General features: G+C 34.3%; 4 protein-coding genes across 4 annotated transcripts; 2 read left to right on the top strand and 2 right to left on the bottom strand.

Moving 5' to 3' along the window:
• Positions 1–918: 918 nt before the first annotated feature.
• Positions 919–2,395, bottom strand: LOC125186374 (scarecrow-like protein 23). Its single transcript, XM_048082733.1, has one exon. It carries the CDS (start codon positions 2,239–2,241, stop codon positions 1,084–1,086), a length of 1,158 nt encoding a protein of 385 aa, XP_047938690.1. The 5' UTR covers positions 2,242–2,395; the 3' UTR covers positions 919–1,083.
• A 2,378-nt stretch (positions 2,396–4,773) lies between these two features.
• LOC125186376 (cysteine-rich and transmembrane domain-containing protein WIH2-like) lies at positions 4,774–5,702 on the bottom strand. The gene is made up of 3 exons (XM_048082734.1): positions 5,505–5,702; positions 5,261–5,411; positions 4,774–4,975 (listed from the first exon to the last, which is right to left on the bottom strand). The coding sequence occupies exons 1-3, from the start codon at positions 5,521–5,523 to the stop codon at positions 4,930–4,932; spliced, it is 216 nt and encodes a 71-aa protein (XP_047938691.1). The 5' UTR covers positions 5,524–5,702; the 3' UTR covers positions 4,774–4,929.
• Positions 5,703–9,266: 3,564 nt separating this feature from the next.
• On the top strand, positions 9,267–11,298 carry LOC125186373 (UDP-glycosyltransferase 82A1-like). Its single transcript, XM_048082732.1, has 2 exons — positions 9,267–9,740; positions 10,371–11,298. Exons 1-2 carry the CDS (start codon positions 9,290–9,292, stop codon positions 11,243–11,245), a joined length of 1,326 nt encoding a protein of 441 aa, XP_047938689.1. The 5' UTR covers positions 9,267–9,289; the 3' UTR covers positions 11,246–11,298.
• A 768-nt stretch (positions 11,299–12,066) lies between these two features.
• On the top strand, positions 12,067–15,469 carry LOC125187246 (OVARIAN TUMOR DOMAIN-containing deubiquitinating enzyme 11-like). The gene is made up of 10 exons (XM_048083801.1): positions 12,067–12,224; positions 12,548–12,765; positions 13,218–13,291; positions 13,842–13,896; positions 14,029–14,103; positions 14,281–14,354; positions 14,454–14,502; positions 14,612–14,696; positions 14,977–15,033; positions 15,221–15,469. The coding sequence occupies exons 2-10, from the start codon at positions 12,589–12,591 to the stop codon at positions 15,262–15,264; spliced, it is 690 nt and encodes a 229-aa protein (XP_047939758.1). The 5' UTR covers positions 12,067–12,224; positions 12,548–12,588; the 3' UTR covers positions 15,265–15,469.
• The last annotated feature ends 1,397 nt before the right edge of the window (positions 15,470–16,866 follow it).

Below are 16,866 nucleotides of genomic sequence, written 5' to 3'. Positions count from 1 at the left end.
GTAAACAATAATTCATTACTCCCTCCGTCCTGCTTTAGGAGTCCCGGTTGAGTCGGACACATGTTTTAAGAAAAAAGTGTTTGAGTGTGTAATAAATAAATATTGTAGTGGATGTTGGGACCCACTTTTAATTGAGTGTCCAATAAATAAATGTTATAGTGGATATTGGGGCCCACTAGTAGGCATTTTTTATTAATTTATATCAATCGAAACTTCTAAAGCGGGACGTCCAAAATTGATCAACTGAAACTTCTAAAGCGGGACACCCAAAATTGATCAACCGGGACTCCGGACGGAGGGAGTATATCTCAAACTCATGTGATTTTTTTTTTCAATATTTGTACATTCATGATGTCACTTCAATGGCACGAAATTTAATTTGAGAACATAATTCTGTCAGGTTTGTGTACGATCACATGTCACTCTCAAATTCTGTAATCATAATTTTGGGATCTGTGAATTTAGATTCTGGAATAAAATTTACTCTCTCTCAAAAGTACAAAAGAAAAATGAGATGCGAGTATATGACTAGGTAAAGTGAATTAACTTTGATCATTGATGTTTAAATTTTATGCTTTATAGAGCCAATGGATGATAAAAGGTACTGTACACATTTCAAACAAAGCAAAATTAGGTCGTACCATAGCAATATAGCATTCAAATTGCAATATTCTCCTACGCATAGCTAAAAAGTCATCTAAACATATTTCACTTTTTGGTATTTTGGGGTAATTTGTTGCAATTATTAGACGCCAATAATAGGGGGTTACGAATTTGTTTTTAAGGATCACAAGTTGCATAGTCCTTTAAATGGGTAAAAATATGTGGCCAATAGAACTCAAAAATGGGTAAGAAATTGAGAGATAACCATAAAAATGTGACATGATTAGATATACACATATAGACTATACAAATTAATGAAACTAAATGATTATATGTTAATCCTCTTTATTTCATCATGAAAGAATAGTACTCCATTTTATGATCACAAAATGAACAAATATGTATAATTAATACTATAAAAAAATAAAATAAAACCAACCTAATTCACATCCAAACCCCGATCACAGCCGTCCGATCGAGCTAATCGGACGGCTGCCACGCGGACGCTGTCAGCAGCGACAAATCCTTCCACCCGAGCTTCAAGCACCCGTTGTCCTCCATCATGGTGTACCCCTGCCACGGGAACATCCCGAGGAGGAGGTTCGCCTGGGTGGCCGGGTTCCCTGCCAGGGAGACCGGCCGAAACCCTACCCGCACGAGCTCGTCCCCCCACCGCTCCACCTTCACCTCCCCGGTCCTCTTCGGCCCCCCGACGGCCACAATGTTCCTAATCTCACAGCCGAGCAGCCGCTGCTCGGCCGTGTGGCGCTCCAGGCTCTCCGCCTCCAGTCCGTCGCCCAGCGCGTCGAACAGGGCGGAGTAGTAGTGGAGCGCCTCGACGAACCTCCCCAGGAAGCCGCCCCCGTGGCCGAGGTCCTGCTCCACGACGGTGATCAGTCTGGGCCTGATCATCGCCAGGAGCCGGATGGTTGTGACGTCACTGCCAGTGACGTCATACAGGCAGTGGTGCATCCAGTGCACCACTACCGTCTCGCCCGATTTGATCCCCAATTGGGACAAATCTTTTATGTCCCCTATTTTCCCTTCCAGTGGATTGAACTGGAAGGGGATGTCCAGGGCGGCGGCGAATTCGGCCAGGCGCCGCCCTGTGGAGGACAGGAGCTCGGCCGAGGGGCCGAGCCCTGTGATTCGGAAGGATTTGATTTTGTGGGGGTTGGAGGCGAGGATGTGGAAGAGGGCGGGCCATTGGAGGCCCTGCATTATGTCGAGGTCGATGACGTGGACGTGGTCCGCGCCGTCGACGGCCAGCTGGATGGCCTGGTTGGCGGTGAAGTGGGAGAATTTGATGAGAGGGGTGATGGAGTTGAAGATTTGGAGGGCGGAGAGGAGGGAATGGGAGGGGGGGTGGAGGGGGGAGTAGGTGCCGAGGAAGGAGGAGATGATGCGGGAGGAGAGGGCGTGGGAGAAGTAGGCGGCGACGCGCTGGGAGGAGGAGCCGAAGGGGGAGGAGAGGTGGGAGATCTCGGGGAGGAGCTGGGCGGCGTCGTGGAGGTTGTCCACGGCGACGCATTCGGCGCATTGGAGGAGGAGGCCGAGGAGGTGGAGGCCGGAGGAGGAGTCGTTGGGGGAGGAGCCGGAGGAGGAGGACATGGGGTCGGAGGTGGAGGGGTGGAGCATGATGGAAAAGAGGAATGGAATCAAATAGGGAGGGCTATTGAGTTAAAAGGGTGAAGATGAGAAGTTGACAAAGCCTTACACTTGTGCCCGATAGGTGGCAGTCTGCTCATGGTGGTTGTGGGATTCGAATACCCGCCGCTCATTGTTGATCTCCACCTCTGGAGCCAACTGAGCTAGCTCGTGCGGGCAATTGTTGATGATTAAGTGATAATAGGATTAGTGGTTTTTCAATTTTATTACAATACATTGTGATAATATCATCATTTTTTCTGAATTTGTTACAAAATTATCATCTTCTATCCATTCGTCACGATGTCTCATCGAAGTCGACTTCAATATTTTTTATTCGAATTTATATACATTACACTTGATATGGCTAACTTTTCAATGATTAAAAAGTTTGGAGTGTTAATAATATAAAGTGGTGACATTATTGCACTGGAAAATGTCAAGATTTTAAAATTATTGAAAAAATCCTAGATTGTGTGTGAAGAATTAATTAACAAGTACCCCTAATAATTATCAATATTTGGGGCCCTAAATTGATAAAATCCTAGAAAAAATAATTGTGTGTGAAGAATTTGATTTTTGGTCAAGCAAACACATAATGAAGATGATGGAATATTTTTAGAATAAAACTAAAACTTAATTAGTACTGTCGAATAATTTGATAGTTTTGACATACTATTAGGGGTGTAACTTTAAACCCCTCCAACAATGCCTATGAAGAAGGAAAATAAAAATTAGGAAATCATCTTTGTGATTATCAGTAATGTTGTCTTATTTGAATCTCATTGTTATTTTCTTGGCTATGATTTCTCTTCTGATTTATACTATTGCTATTCTATAAAATTGGATATTGATGCCACTCTAATTTATTCATATTCAACTTAGTACTAATACTTTATTTTGCCTTTTCCTAAGATCCAAATAAATTAAATAGTAGTACATAATTTTGGCCGTCCGATGTACGTCACTCCAAGTCGGCTACACTCAATTTGTAAACTAATAATCTTTTGTGGATTCATCAAAAGATTTTGGTTATAGAAAATTGATCTATTATTTTACCATTTATATGTTTGAGCATGCAATGGACCTTTTTTTTATATATATAAATGAAAAGGGTTCCTAATTTAATCATTAATCTTATCTCTTTCTCGTTTTCCAAAAATATAAATATTGTTCTTCCAATTTTTCTTGTAAATAATTAAACTACTTGCAATGAGAAAAGTATTTATATATAGGTATCAAGAATTGTTTTCTTTTGTTGGATAAAAGTGCCAATTTGTCGTATAGAAGTATTCTACCTACATCATTTTTTATATGAAGTTGATTATATGATACAACAACCTTAATTAAAATGATCTTTATTCCACAAATAACAATACTAATGTAAGGCCATACTATTTTTTTAAAATGTTCAAAATAAGCTTGAGATATAATATAGCAATGAGATATGAATTAAGATATTATGGCACTACCTTCACCCATAAATTTTGGGTTAGGTTGCCCATATTAAATTTTTAATAAGTACTCCTACAAATTTTAATATTTGTAAGTGGGAAGTAACATACTGACATATGTCAAGTTCATTTCAAAGATGCATGTCTGCTTTAAAAAAATAAAGCAGCTAAAATTTGGTAGCATAATCTTTTAAAAGCTCAAATTATTTCGAATTCTCGAGAAAGTAATATTAGCATTTGAAACAAAGAAAATAATGGAAATTTTTTTTTCCTCTAACACATCGAACTTGATTTGAGTAAATATTGATTTTTAAAATTTATTTTTCATTTTCTCTCGAATAAAAAGCTAAAGACACTTTGAGATTGTATTGTTTAAAATAGTTAAAGTCCAAGGTTTGGCCCAATGGGCTGCTTTCAAATAGTGTTCTAGGCCCATTAAACCATCACCTACCGCCTCTCTTTTGTCGTGTGTTCAATTGTTCGATATTAACTTGTTATAAAATTGTTCGATATTAAATTGTCTAATGATTATCATATATTAATTATATAATATGAAAAATAAAGTCTTATAAATCAAGACTGATCATACACAACATTATTACAATATTAAGTAACGGATATCTAGTTAATCGAACAACATTCACAAAACTTAACTTTGTATACATCATCTATCATAAACCCAATCTCTTACACCTATAGTTTAAAACATAGTATTAATTGTAAAAAGATGTATGTAAGTGCCCAACAAATTGAATACTACTACATTTTATTGTTGTAGATTATTTGTTTAAATTAAAAAAATTAGATGAGCAATGTATGTAATTATTCTATGTACCTCTTTTGGTAGTCAACATGATGGACATCTTGTGATTGAAACATAATTAAGAATTTTATATTTATTTGTTAAACACTTGTAATTTATGGAGTAGTTGATTACTCCAATGTGACAAATTCATTTCTAAAATTCGACAGGTCTAACAAACCTTACCTAATTAGTCCACACAATTGATATATATTACTTGCGAAGTAAACAAAGAAAATTATATAAATAAATCTATTGAACAAGAAGTACACGTAAAGAACATTCATAATAAATTATGAAAATGATGTAATCAAACAACTAGTATCAACCACACACGAAATCTCTAAATTAATAAACAAAAATCAAAAGATACATAATTTAAATCGTAAAAAGATCAAATGAATGTCGAATTGCATAAACTTCTTAGAAACAAGCGTCCAACACACAACAGCAACAAATGGCAGCACAACTGCAAAAAAATAAAATGAAATTGTTAGTAAAATTTATGTCAAACACAAATTCTTAAATTTTCTCATCTATCTAAAAACAATTATTCACCAAAATTGATTAGAAGAAAATTCTCTATTAGGAAAAATAAACACTATGATGCTTTTACCAAGATGATTAACAATGTCACACCAACATATTTAACGTGCAATTTCTCATCAAATGCAACATTTCAATTATCTTAATATCGATATCAATTTCGAGTTTCAGTCTCGTATTTTATTTCACGCATAGAAAAAGGACTAACCATCCTTTCCAAAAGCCGTCGCCTCTCGACTGGGTGGTGGCCGGCGCAGCCGGGGCATGCTCCGGCTGCCCGTCTTTCGTCGGATATCCAGCTGGCGGCGGCGCCACCATGTAAGGCTCCGGCGGGTATGACGTGGCTGGTGGCGGGTATGCTGCACCACAACGTAAACATTATTAACAAATAAATCTTACACAAATTGTTACTCAAAAATCAATTTGTAAAAAGAGAGAGAGAGATTAGTGACCTTGATTTTGGTTGCTCATGATGATAGTAGAGAGAGAAAATGAGGCAAAGAGAAGTTTCAAAATAAATGAAATTTGGATGTGAGTAATGAGTAATGGAGATTTAATTGTGTGTGTATGTGTGTGTATATATAGGAGGTGGCGGAGGAAGGAATCTAGAGGCGGCGACACCGCGTGAAAAGGGCGGAGATGGATAGACAATACGACTAAGGAAAAGATAAACGTATAACTAATAAATTCATATATAAATGAAAATTGAATAATTAATTGGGAGTAGTATATTTTTTATTATATTCATTCTTATACATAATATTTTTTAGACACTAGCAGCATCGGATTCGTTACGCGTGGATTTGCTGGCGTCTTTTTTCTTTATTCGGTGGACCTAATTTTTAATACTAATTCTTTTCATTTTTTTATGTTGTGTTTTTGAATAATTGTTTGTGTTACTTTTTTGAATGGGTGATATTATTCATCGTACTTATAATTTTTATTGGAATGGATCTTGTAAATGGAGTGATACAGTTAATAAGGTCGTTGTCAGCTTTTTTTCATTAATGATAGGTCGTAAATGGAGAGATACAGTAAATAAGGTCGTCGTCAGCTTCAAAAGATAGAGGCGGTGTAAACAATAACGAGAGTGAACTTTCTTCCTCCGAGTTTGGAATGGAGTTGCCGCACCGAGGTTAGTGGCATTTCTAATGGCCGAGTATAACGAAATTTTATGACACTGCAGATCGACAATTGGTCATAGGCGGGACACATAAGGGAGACTCCCATACCAACCTCTTTGTGTTTTTCTTTTTTTTTTTGAAAAATTGTCAAAATTGTTGGAATATTATCTTTTTACTCTATCTTATTAAGTTAACGCTAAGATCAAAGAAAATTAAATTAGAATGGGAAAAGGGGCTTAAAAGTAGGTGTCATCTATGGACTATGGTCTATGGTTATACATGAATTGATAAAACTTAATCCAAAAGGATTGTTACTCGCCATTTGTAACGACTAAATAACGCGTATAATAATTAAGAAATTTAGGTAGCCATAAAATAATTGCGTAATTATTAGTCTACAATATCCACGTGGTTGATTTATAAGTATTAAACTCTGCTAACCAATAATAATTGAACTTGCTAATATTAAAAATATTCTTTATTTTTTAGAATTGTCAATTTAAAAACGTTAGAAAATTAGAGTTTTTGGCTTTAATTTGCAATATATTAACTAAGGAGGTTTTTAGGGTAATAACTAAATGATGGGTTTTATGTATTTTTGGAAAACAAATAGTCAAATTAGTTCCTTTTTGCCCTTTTCACTTTATATTTTAATGATAGATGTGGCGGAGGTGGTTTTTGGATGGGTTATCTACTTATATAAAATAAAAAAAACGTATACGTCACTTTTAAGAATGGATTTCATATCTGAAAATAGAGTTTACTTTATTATAAATTATTTTGTCGAGTTCAAAATATTGCACGCAAGTATACCTGATCAATTGGACACGTGTATTATAGATTACATATTATAGAAACAATATATATCAATTTATAATAGTGGCAGATTACCAACGGAGCTGTTGAATTCATTGGCGGATTATAGGTGAAAAATCTCGTAGTAAAAATATGTAGAGCAAAAATTAAATAAAATTTACGGTGTAAAAATGTTGATTTGCATTAATTTGAATTAGGCTAAAGTCCAAATCCTAACCAAGAAAAGTAAGGCCAAAAGAATTGCCTATGACTCTCTTCTTATGTTAATAACAATAGTAGTAGTACTAATTTTTAACATAAGATATTGTTCTTGTAGTAAAAGTTAAATTCGAAATAAAAAATTACACTTTGTGATTAGAAATAGTTGTTGCAAAAGTTTATTTTTCTCGATAAAAATTACAATTTTAATTTATAAAATTTATTGTTAAAAACCTATGTAGGACTAAACTAATTTGAGTAATGAAAATATTTATGAAAATTGAAGGCCTTTGCTTGGAGATAGGCACTTTGGGCCTATGAAAGTGGAGCCCAATTTATATTTCTATTACATTTTGAGTAAATGAGGTCCAATATTATCAAGTGTAATCAATGAGTCCATTGGCCCAACTTATAAATTTACATTTTTGTACATAATCTTTTTTCTAAGTTGAAATGGAATTTTAAATAATCAAGCATAAATCATTATGAATAGAAATCCAAATTCTATAAACCTTGAAATTCTTGATGCTCTAATGAGGCAAAAAGATAATAAAGAACACCAACCTTTGCATGATTTTCAAGGTAAATGGCGTGTGTGTCTTCTAAAATTTATCAAAATACATAAACTTTATTTTGTTACAATTTTTTGATAATATATGTGTTCGAACTTGTGACATTTGACCCCACAATTATATATTTATATTGATCGACCATACCCTCCTAATTATAGCCCCCAAAAGGTTATTTAATCATATTAATTTTTTAGTACTACTATTTATTAATGTACTTGATAACATCCAAGTTTTCGTCAAATTTGGAAGCGAATTATTTTATCTGTAAAATATCTAGCCACCTTTACAGAAACTAGGAAGTCAAAGTGTTACTACATCAAATTAAACAATTTGAATAATAGGCCCCATTTCTATTTAATCTTAATAGTAGTATTAAAAGGTCACAAATTTAGTTGGTTCTCCACTTTCCATCATGTCATGAACACGTATATATTTAATATGGTCGTGACTTTATTTAATTTTTAATGATATATAGATGGCATGGTGAAAATGTACTAGTATATGCTAGTATATAGACCTATAAAATATTGCCAACATCATCCTATTCACTTTGTAACTAACTAATCAACGATAATTTATTTATTTATTTACCTTTTTTTCTTTTAAGATGCTCATTCCATCCAATTGATTTCAAGTTGTTGTTCACACTTCATGTATCTCGTTTTTTGAAATAATAATCTACTTACTCTTTCAAGAATCATTTGTTTAGGAATTCTACCATGTGTTATATAAATATAGATTATATTCTTATTAACACATTCTAAGTTGGCAATATTAATTAAGTCACAACTACTAGTTTATCGTCCACTTCTGAGAAAGTGAAAAGAATGAAACACGCTCACATTTCAAAATACTAGGATTAGAGAATTGTAACTATAAACTAAGGCAAAAAGAGTATAATTTAATAAATCAAAATTAACTACTCCATATATTACTAAAACATTGAATAGTAGTGCAAAATTATACACCTAATACCTATAATGGAATAATTCACTTTAACAAATTAATAACTAACTAGAAATTAAAATCAAATGCCAATAATTATACCCCCTATTGAACATTTATAAAAATAACTAAGACCCAGCTGGAAAATGAAATTAGAAGAATAAAATAAGGAGAGTGAAAAAAATTATATAGAGGATACCATGTGCATATTGAGTGGATAACATATAAAAAGTTTCGATTAATTTGTATATTGTGTGGATAACATAGTAAAAGCTTCGATTAAGTTGTATCTTGAGTGGATAACATATAAAAACTTTCGATTAATTTATATAAATACACAATATAGTCGTTTTAAGTTAATTATGAACTTATTACAATCAAAATTCACTTTCATCTAACTCAAATTATTAAATACCTTTAAAAAACCCCAAATTATTAAATTGATAGTACTAAAATAGTTCCACTAAAGTACTCCACACACACTCATGCATGTGTGTATTGATGTCTATATATATGGTTGATATTATTCAAGAACTCATACAAATAGGTGAAATCTCTCTCTAAATCCCTAAATAAAAAAAAATGATAGAGAAGAAGAAAATAATTCTAGTCCCATATCCGGCCCAAGGCCACGTCACCCCCATGCTCAAGCTCGCCGCCGTCATCGCCGGTCTCGGCCGATTCCGGCTGGTGGTGCTCACGCCGGAGTTCATCCACCGCCGCATCTCGCCGCGGATTGACGGCGTGCTCTGCCTGCCGCTCCCCGACGGCTTGGAGGGCGGCGCGGCGCCCGATTTCTTCGCCGTGGAGAGGGCGATGGAGGAGGCCATGCCGCCTGCACTCGAGGAGCTTCTCCGGGAGATGGCCGGCGGCGTTGTCTGTGTGGTGGCCGACCTCCTGGCGTCGTGGGCCGTCGAGGTGGCGCGGAGATCCGGGGTGGCGGTGGCCGGGTTTTGGCCGGCCATGCACGCCACTTACCGGCTCGTTGCCGCCATACCGGACTTGATTAGGACTGGAGTTGTCTCGGAAAATGGTACAGACTCTTCTCTGCATTATTCTCTCTCATTTTACCATTTATATTTTTATTTTAAATTACCCGTATTTATGTATATATAACCAACATGTTTCTATTATTTTTGCAATCATTTAAGATTCTTTGCACATGACATAAACATTGACCCACTTAATCATGTGTATGGATATACCTATATAATTCATTTAAATAATATATGATCAAGCACACTGTATTACTCATTTACTTTAAATTATTATATATTCCAAAGAATCGAAGAAAAAATATCTAGCTAGATACTAACCAGCAAAATTCCAGGCGAAATATGCGTTCTTGCATGATTTCAACCTCTGTCTCACGAGAAATTTAATCAGTGTAAGCATATGGTGAAAACTTATTATTCTTAGTCAAATACATAAATTTATTGTACTATGTATTTATTAAATCCATAAAATTAATCAAGTTTATTAGTAAGTTTCATTTGTGATGTGCATGTGGTTACTTGTAGTGCATTATCATTATCAATAAATTTTGGTTCATTTTAAAAACTATACTACAAAGAGATATGGATTGGGAAATCCAAAATTCATATGACTAAATATTTTTATATGGATGATGATTAATTGATTATGATAATAATATTGTTTGTAGGATGTCCAAGAAATCCAAGTGATCTCATTTCCTTGTCTTCCCATGAGCCTATCTTGACTACAAATGACCTTCCTTGGCTTATTGGCTCTTCAAAAGCTAGGGTTTCAAGATTCAAATTTTGGACTCGGACTATTGAACGATCGAAAACTCTCCAATACATTATGATTAACACGTTTTCGGAGGGATCTGACCTCAACACCCAACAATCAATTAAATTTGATGGTCAAAATTTGCCTCGAATTCTCGAAATTGGCCCTTTGATCATGCAAGCTGCAACGACTACCTCTACCACTCTCTGGGAAGAGGATACGAGTTGCTTGGACTGGCTAGACAAACAAAATGTAGGCTCGGTTATGTACATTTCTTTTGGGAGTTGGGTGAGCCCCATCGGTGAAGTGAAGGTAAACTCTCTAGCATCGACACTCGAGGCATTGGGGATGCCATTCATTTGGGTGTTGGGCCCCGCATGGCGTCGGGGGTTGCCAGAAGGGTTCACTGAGAGAGTGGCTTCCTATGGGAGGGTCGTTGAGTGGGCCCCACAGCTCGAGGTGTTGCAACATCCGGCTGTCAAGTGTTACCTCACTCACTGTGGGTGGAATTCGACTATGGAAGCCATACAGTGCAAGAAGCCTCTCTTGTGCTACCCGATCGCGGGCGATCAATTTTTGAATTGTACTTATATTGTGAATACGTGGAAGACTGGAGTGAAGATTGAAAATTTTGGAATCGAAGAGATCGAAAGTGGGATTAGAAAAATGGAAGATGGAAAATTTACGGGGAGAATTGAGGAGCTAAATGAGAAATTATTCGGAAAGGAAGGAAGCTCCAAAGCAATGGCTAATTTATCTACATTCATAAAATATCTTAATACATAAAATAAACATCTATTTGAATTATGTAGATATCAAATAGTCTAGTTGCTACTATGACTCCTTCAAAATTATTATTGATCCTTCAAATTTTAAAAATAATTTAAAAATCAAAGTTTGATTTGATTTTTGTTTTCTCTATAACTTTAAATTGGTTGGACTTATTTACCAAATAATTAATTTGTCAAACTAACAAAACCTCCAAAAAGTTCAACAATGGAGGCAATTTTATGTCAACGTAGGTGCTCCAAATTCTAAACCATCATATGTAAATTAAATACTATAATTAACCTAATGGTTAGGGAAACCTAATTCTAAATCAAGGTTAAGTTGACCAATCTAGGTGATTAACCAAACCTAATTACAAATAATTTAATTAATTGTTCGTTACGTGCAAGTAATTAATTGGGTATTAAATAAATAAATACTTATCCAAGATTTGTACTTTTCAAACTAAAACTTGAATATAAATGGATCACACAAACAAATACAAACTTTGGATAACCAATGCAAATTCTCCATTCCAAAAATTGTTTTATTTATTATTAGATAAACTTTCTGTTTTTAATAATTTCATGGAAAATTAAAAACTAGTTGCCATTTTCTTCTATCAAATATATTTTGAAAATTATAAGAATCTTTAATTCTGCCATGCATATTAATGATATAATAATAATAATAATAATAATAATAATAATAATAATAATAATAATAATAATAATAATAATAAATTGATTGATTGATTAATAGAGCTGGAATTCAAAGATTCATAATTAAACCTTAAATTTGGTGTGACTGTGTGAGACTAAGTTTAATCATACAAGTCAAGAACTTTAGCAGACACGGTTTAAGGCGTTGTTTGTTTACAAAAACCCCCCAAAATCCCATCTTTTGACTTTCCCTTATCGTCACTCCACAAACAAAAATTGAAGAAAAACCGAAACAAGAAAATATCTGACTTTTCAATTACGCTTTGTATCTTTGGGTAAAGACTCCTCCTTTAATTTCTGTTTTTGTGCCTTTTCTTGTAATCAAAGTTCAATTCTTTGTTGCTTTCTAGCTCAAATTCAGCAAATTCTTGTTTTTTTTGGGAGCTTCTGTTTATGCTTATTCTTGAATCTTAAATAATGATTTGATTTGATGAGGGTTTTTTATTTTGTTACTCATATCTTATGGGGGATTTGGGGCTGATTTCTTGCAATTCATGATCAAGAATTAGCATTTCATGATTTGAGGGTGAGTTTGTGAATGTGTGATTTGGGATTGGTACTAATTGATCAGTTATTTTGGTGTTTGTTGATGCTGTAGTTGGTTGCTGTGAAGATTGAGGTGTAAGTTAGAATAGTAGTATGAGTGATGTGTATAGATTTGCAAGTGCTAGTGCGAGCTCGAGTTCGAGTTTAAATAGTAGCACGAATGATACAGAGGATGATCACACCATTGCTGAGATATTGGCTGAGGAGGAGAAATTAAGCTATGATAATCGCAAGCTTGGCAAGCGGCTCTCTCATTTGGACTCGATACCGGTGTGTATGACCACTGGCTTGGTTGTCATTTTCGAGTTTTTGGTGTTTCTTGAATCTTGATTGTGTGTTTTACTCATTTCTGTTGTGTTTGAAGTGTGCATTCTTGATTTGGTTGTTTATGGTGATTCGGGAGTTGCTGAATTCTCGTAGTCGAACCTGGTGTTTGTTTAACTTGTCTTGATCTGCATTTTGGCTAATGAGTGTTAATAGGTCGTTGGAGTAGTGTTTGCATATGTATGCAATTGTTTCTCGTGCCTAACTATCTTTTGCTTCCTATGATGTGTCTCGTTTTTGTGAAGATAAGAGCTGTGTCTCGACATTGTTAATTCTTGAAATTTTGCTCTGTATTAAGTTTGTGTATCTAAATGCTTGAGTTGAAAATAAGTCATCGGGATAAACCATGTGTGTGCTTGCTTTGATTGTAAAGTCTTATGAGGTTATTGTTTTGGCAGCACACTCCTCGGGTCATTGGTGATATACCCGATCCAAACGATGCGACCTTGGACCATGAGAGGCTAGCTCAAAGGTTTTACTTCATCTCGACACTTATATTTTACTTAAGTGGTTTATTCATTTGGTACCCAAGTGGTCTTGCCTGAAATTTCTGAAAGAAGATGGAATCGTTTATTGCTCTTTGCATTTCTATAGGTTCGGTTGACATTCTAGTTTCTTGAAATTTTTAAATTTTCCAAAAGAAGGAACCGAAAAAGTAAATTTTTTTAATCTTCTTCGCTTTCTGCACCCTTTTATGCTCGAGTCATACCAAGCGTAGGATATCCCACTTTAAGACACTGATCACATTTTACTACTGTCGTAATCGGTTATACAATGAAAAGGAATTAACATCACTCCAAAAACGTGTTTATATCGGTCATGTTCTAGATACTAGTGTATATGAATGTCTTGATAATGAACTAATCATACCCTGATAGCTTGAACCCGAAGAGAAGCTTGCTAAATAAAATACGATGTAACTACTTGAACTTCCTTGGTTTCTTTTCGTTATAAGTTACCTTTCTTTTTTTACCGTTTCTATTTATAATAGGCATGCCATTCATACGTTTAGCTATCATCAGGCTGGCGACATATAGCTTAGCTGAAATGCAAATCGAGGGAGACGGGAATTGTCAGGTTGGTTGCTAATTTTCAGTCTAAATTTCTGAGTTTCTTACATTTGTGTAACTGGAGCTTATAAATTGATTTTTTTTTATCATTTTAATCTTGAATGTGTGGTTTTATCATTAATTAGTCGCTATTTACCAGTTTCGAGCCCTCGCTGATCAGTTATATCAGAATCCAGAATACCACAAGTTTGTCCGAAAGCAGGTTATCAAGCAGGTATGTTGTATTCTTCGTTAAAATTTCAAAACCTTTCTTTTTCGAAAGATGAATCTTGTCGATTTCCTCTTGTATTGTCAAGTTCGTGTTTTGTTCAAAAATGCAAATCGCGTTTGTATACAATGTTGAGTGGACTATGATACGGTTTTCTTATCCTACACTCTTACCTATGTTCAGCTTAAAAGGCACAGAAGACTATACGAAAGTTATGTTCCGATGAGGTACAAACACTACGTGAAGAAGATGAAAAGGTGTGACGTGTAGACATTTTTCTTACCGATTTCCTTATACCATAAATTCATAATATTAAACTCATTGTGTGTACTAACATAATGTTACTCGAAGTGTAGGTTGGGCGAATGGGGAGATCACGTTACTCTACAAGCAGCTGCAGATCGAGTAAGTTACACCTCAACCATTGATGACTTAAACAGTATCAATTCTTCGGACTATAGGTGTTTACTCGTAATATTCGTTAGACTCACAACTTTCTTTGGTATTTCCGTAGTTTGAAGCCAAAATATGTTTGATCACCTCCTTCCGCGACACCGGCTACATTGAGATCCTCCCGAATGGCAGAAGTCCATGTAGAGGTAAGACACGTCTTAACATTTTCATCTCGTATGATTCTCTACTCTTCAACCGTGAAGCTTTCATTTTTCATATCTATTATAGTCGTAAGTTTTAGCTAAACCAAAAGTCAAGAACTAAAAAATGTAGAAGTGTGAAAACTGACCTGGCCCGATTTTGGCTCAGGTTGGGCCGGACAAAATATTTGGCCCATCGGCCCTAATGAGTTATCAACCCTACCAAACATGCCTTAATAGTACAGTATTAGATTTAATTACTTATTCGTTCTCGTTTTTTTTCTAGAGTTGTGGCTAAGCTTTTGGAGCGAAGTTCACTATAACTCATTGTATCAAGCAGGAGGTAACAAAATTCATTCTACTAGTGCCACCTTTTTCTTTCTAGCTCTAGGTAGTCCGACCTAACAGGCAGTGGTGGGATTCGAACTCGTGACCTTTAAGTCATAAGATCGTCCGTTCCACCAACCGGACCACCTAGTAGTCGCTTCCGACCAATATCTAACATAATTAAGTTGCTCGAATTTCAACAGAGGTTCCGACAAGAAAACACAGGAAAAAGCATTGGCTCTTCTAAAGCTCGTCGACTCGTAGATAGACACATTTCCCAACACATTTATACATATCCATATCCCATGTAACTAGAGGACACACCAAATTATTTCATCTTTTAATTTCTATGTATTTCTTATAGTTAGTTACTCAAATTTACCTATGAGTTATGGTTGTTTAGTTATATTTGAACTTCAAGGTATGTATTTGTGATTTGAGGCTTTAAGTGATCTCTTGCCAAAAAAATGTGCCCAAAATTGACAGTTCTTGGTTAAGATCAAACTTCAAGTAGGGTCACCATGAATTTGTAGAAAATAGATAATACTACCAAAAAATATGGGAATTATTGAAAAGTTACAAATAGGTTGTGTACTTGTTTTAGTTATCATATGTTTTCTTATTGGAACAATGATAAATATGGAGTACTAATTGTGATTATTATTATTGTTATTTTAATATAAAAAAATTTATGCATTTTAAAGAAGCTTTAGTTTTCTTCACCTTGTAGGCCTAATTATTATTATTAGTGAGATTTTTTTTTGAAATAATTGGTTCTTTTAAATAGTGTGGAAAACAAGTGTGGTCACTAATATGTCTACATTAACTAAGTGTTGGTCCCATGAATTGTTCAAGAACAAATTAAGTGGTCCAATATTATCATGAGTGATACAAAAAAATGCTAACTTTTTTTATGTGTGGACCAAATAAGTTTGGGATTTGTGCAATTTTTGTTTTCCTATCATATAACATTACATTTCATGCTGACGCTTGTGTTAGCATTTTCTATTTTATTTCCAATCAAATCTACAAATTAATTAAAATTTAAAGCATAATTTATTCTTTGCTTATTTAATTTAGTGGAAGGAAATACAACTAATAAAAATAGGCTATGAGTATTGATTTAAGTTATAAACTTGTTGCTCTTATCATTATGAGGTTCGAGAGAAAATTGAAATGATATAGAAAGAGAATAAAATTAAATTTTATGGACATCAAATAGTACTTAATTTTGAAAAATATCATATAAAATTAGTCTTGACTTATAAGTCTTGATTTCTCTTGTTAGAATTAAAATTGATAATTCAACTTCAACTATAATTTTGAGCAAGTATTTATTTTTATAGGCACGTGTTACATGTATATTAATTGCAATAATTGCGATATGTTTCCATAAAGAGTTCACTTTTTCAACCTATTATGATTGATGTTAATGTTATGCTGTTTTTTGGCCCGATCAATTTATTTTTTATCATCATATGTATCTCATATCATATAATATGACATTTCACTATTTTAGTGTACATTACTTCGATTGATAATTGTCATTTTTTTGCTAATTAATATAAGTAATATACTTTCATAATTTTTGGGCCACTTTGTCTTAGTTTATCTTCACGTGATGTACGTGTTTATTTTACTTGTCCTTTTCAATCATTTGATTTATTGATTATTAATTCTTGTAGCTTACTTACATTTTATATTTTTCTTGATAATTCTAAGACAAGGTAAAACTATTAATGGATTTAAATAACAAAAGACACACAAAACATACATGCATATAGATATTATTTCCTTTGAAATTAATTGAAATTATCATATTTGGTTCGTAGGTAGTAAAAAAGTATTA

This window comes from Salvia hispanica, chromosome 5 (genome assembly GCF_023119035.1).
Source record: "Salvia hispanica cultivar TCC Black 2014 chromosome 5, UniMelb_Shisp_WGS_1.0, whole genome shotgun sequence".
Taxonomy (NCBI): domain Eukaryota; kingdom Viridiplantae; phylum Streptophyta; class Magnoliopsida; order Lamiales; family Lamiaceae; genus Salvia; species Salvia hispanica.
Note: the sequence above shows the minus strand (reverse complement) of the source record. Positions and strands in the feature narration are given on the sequence as shown.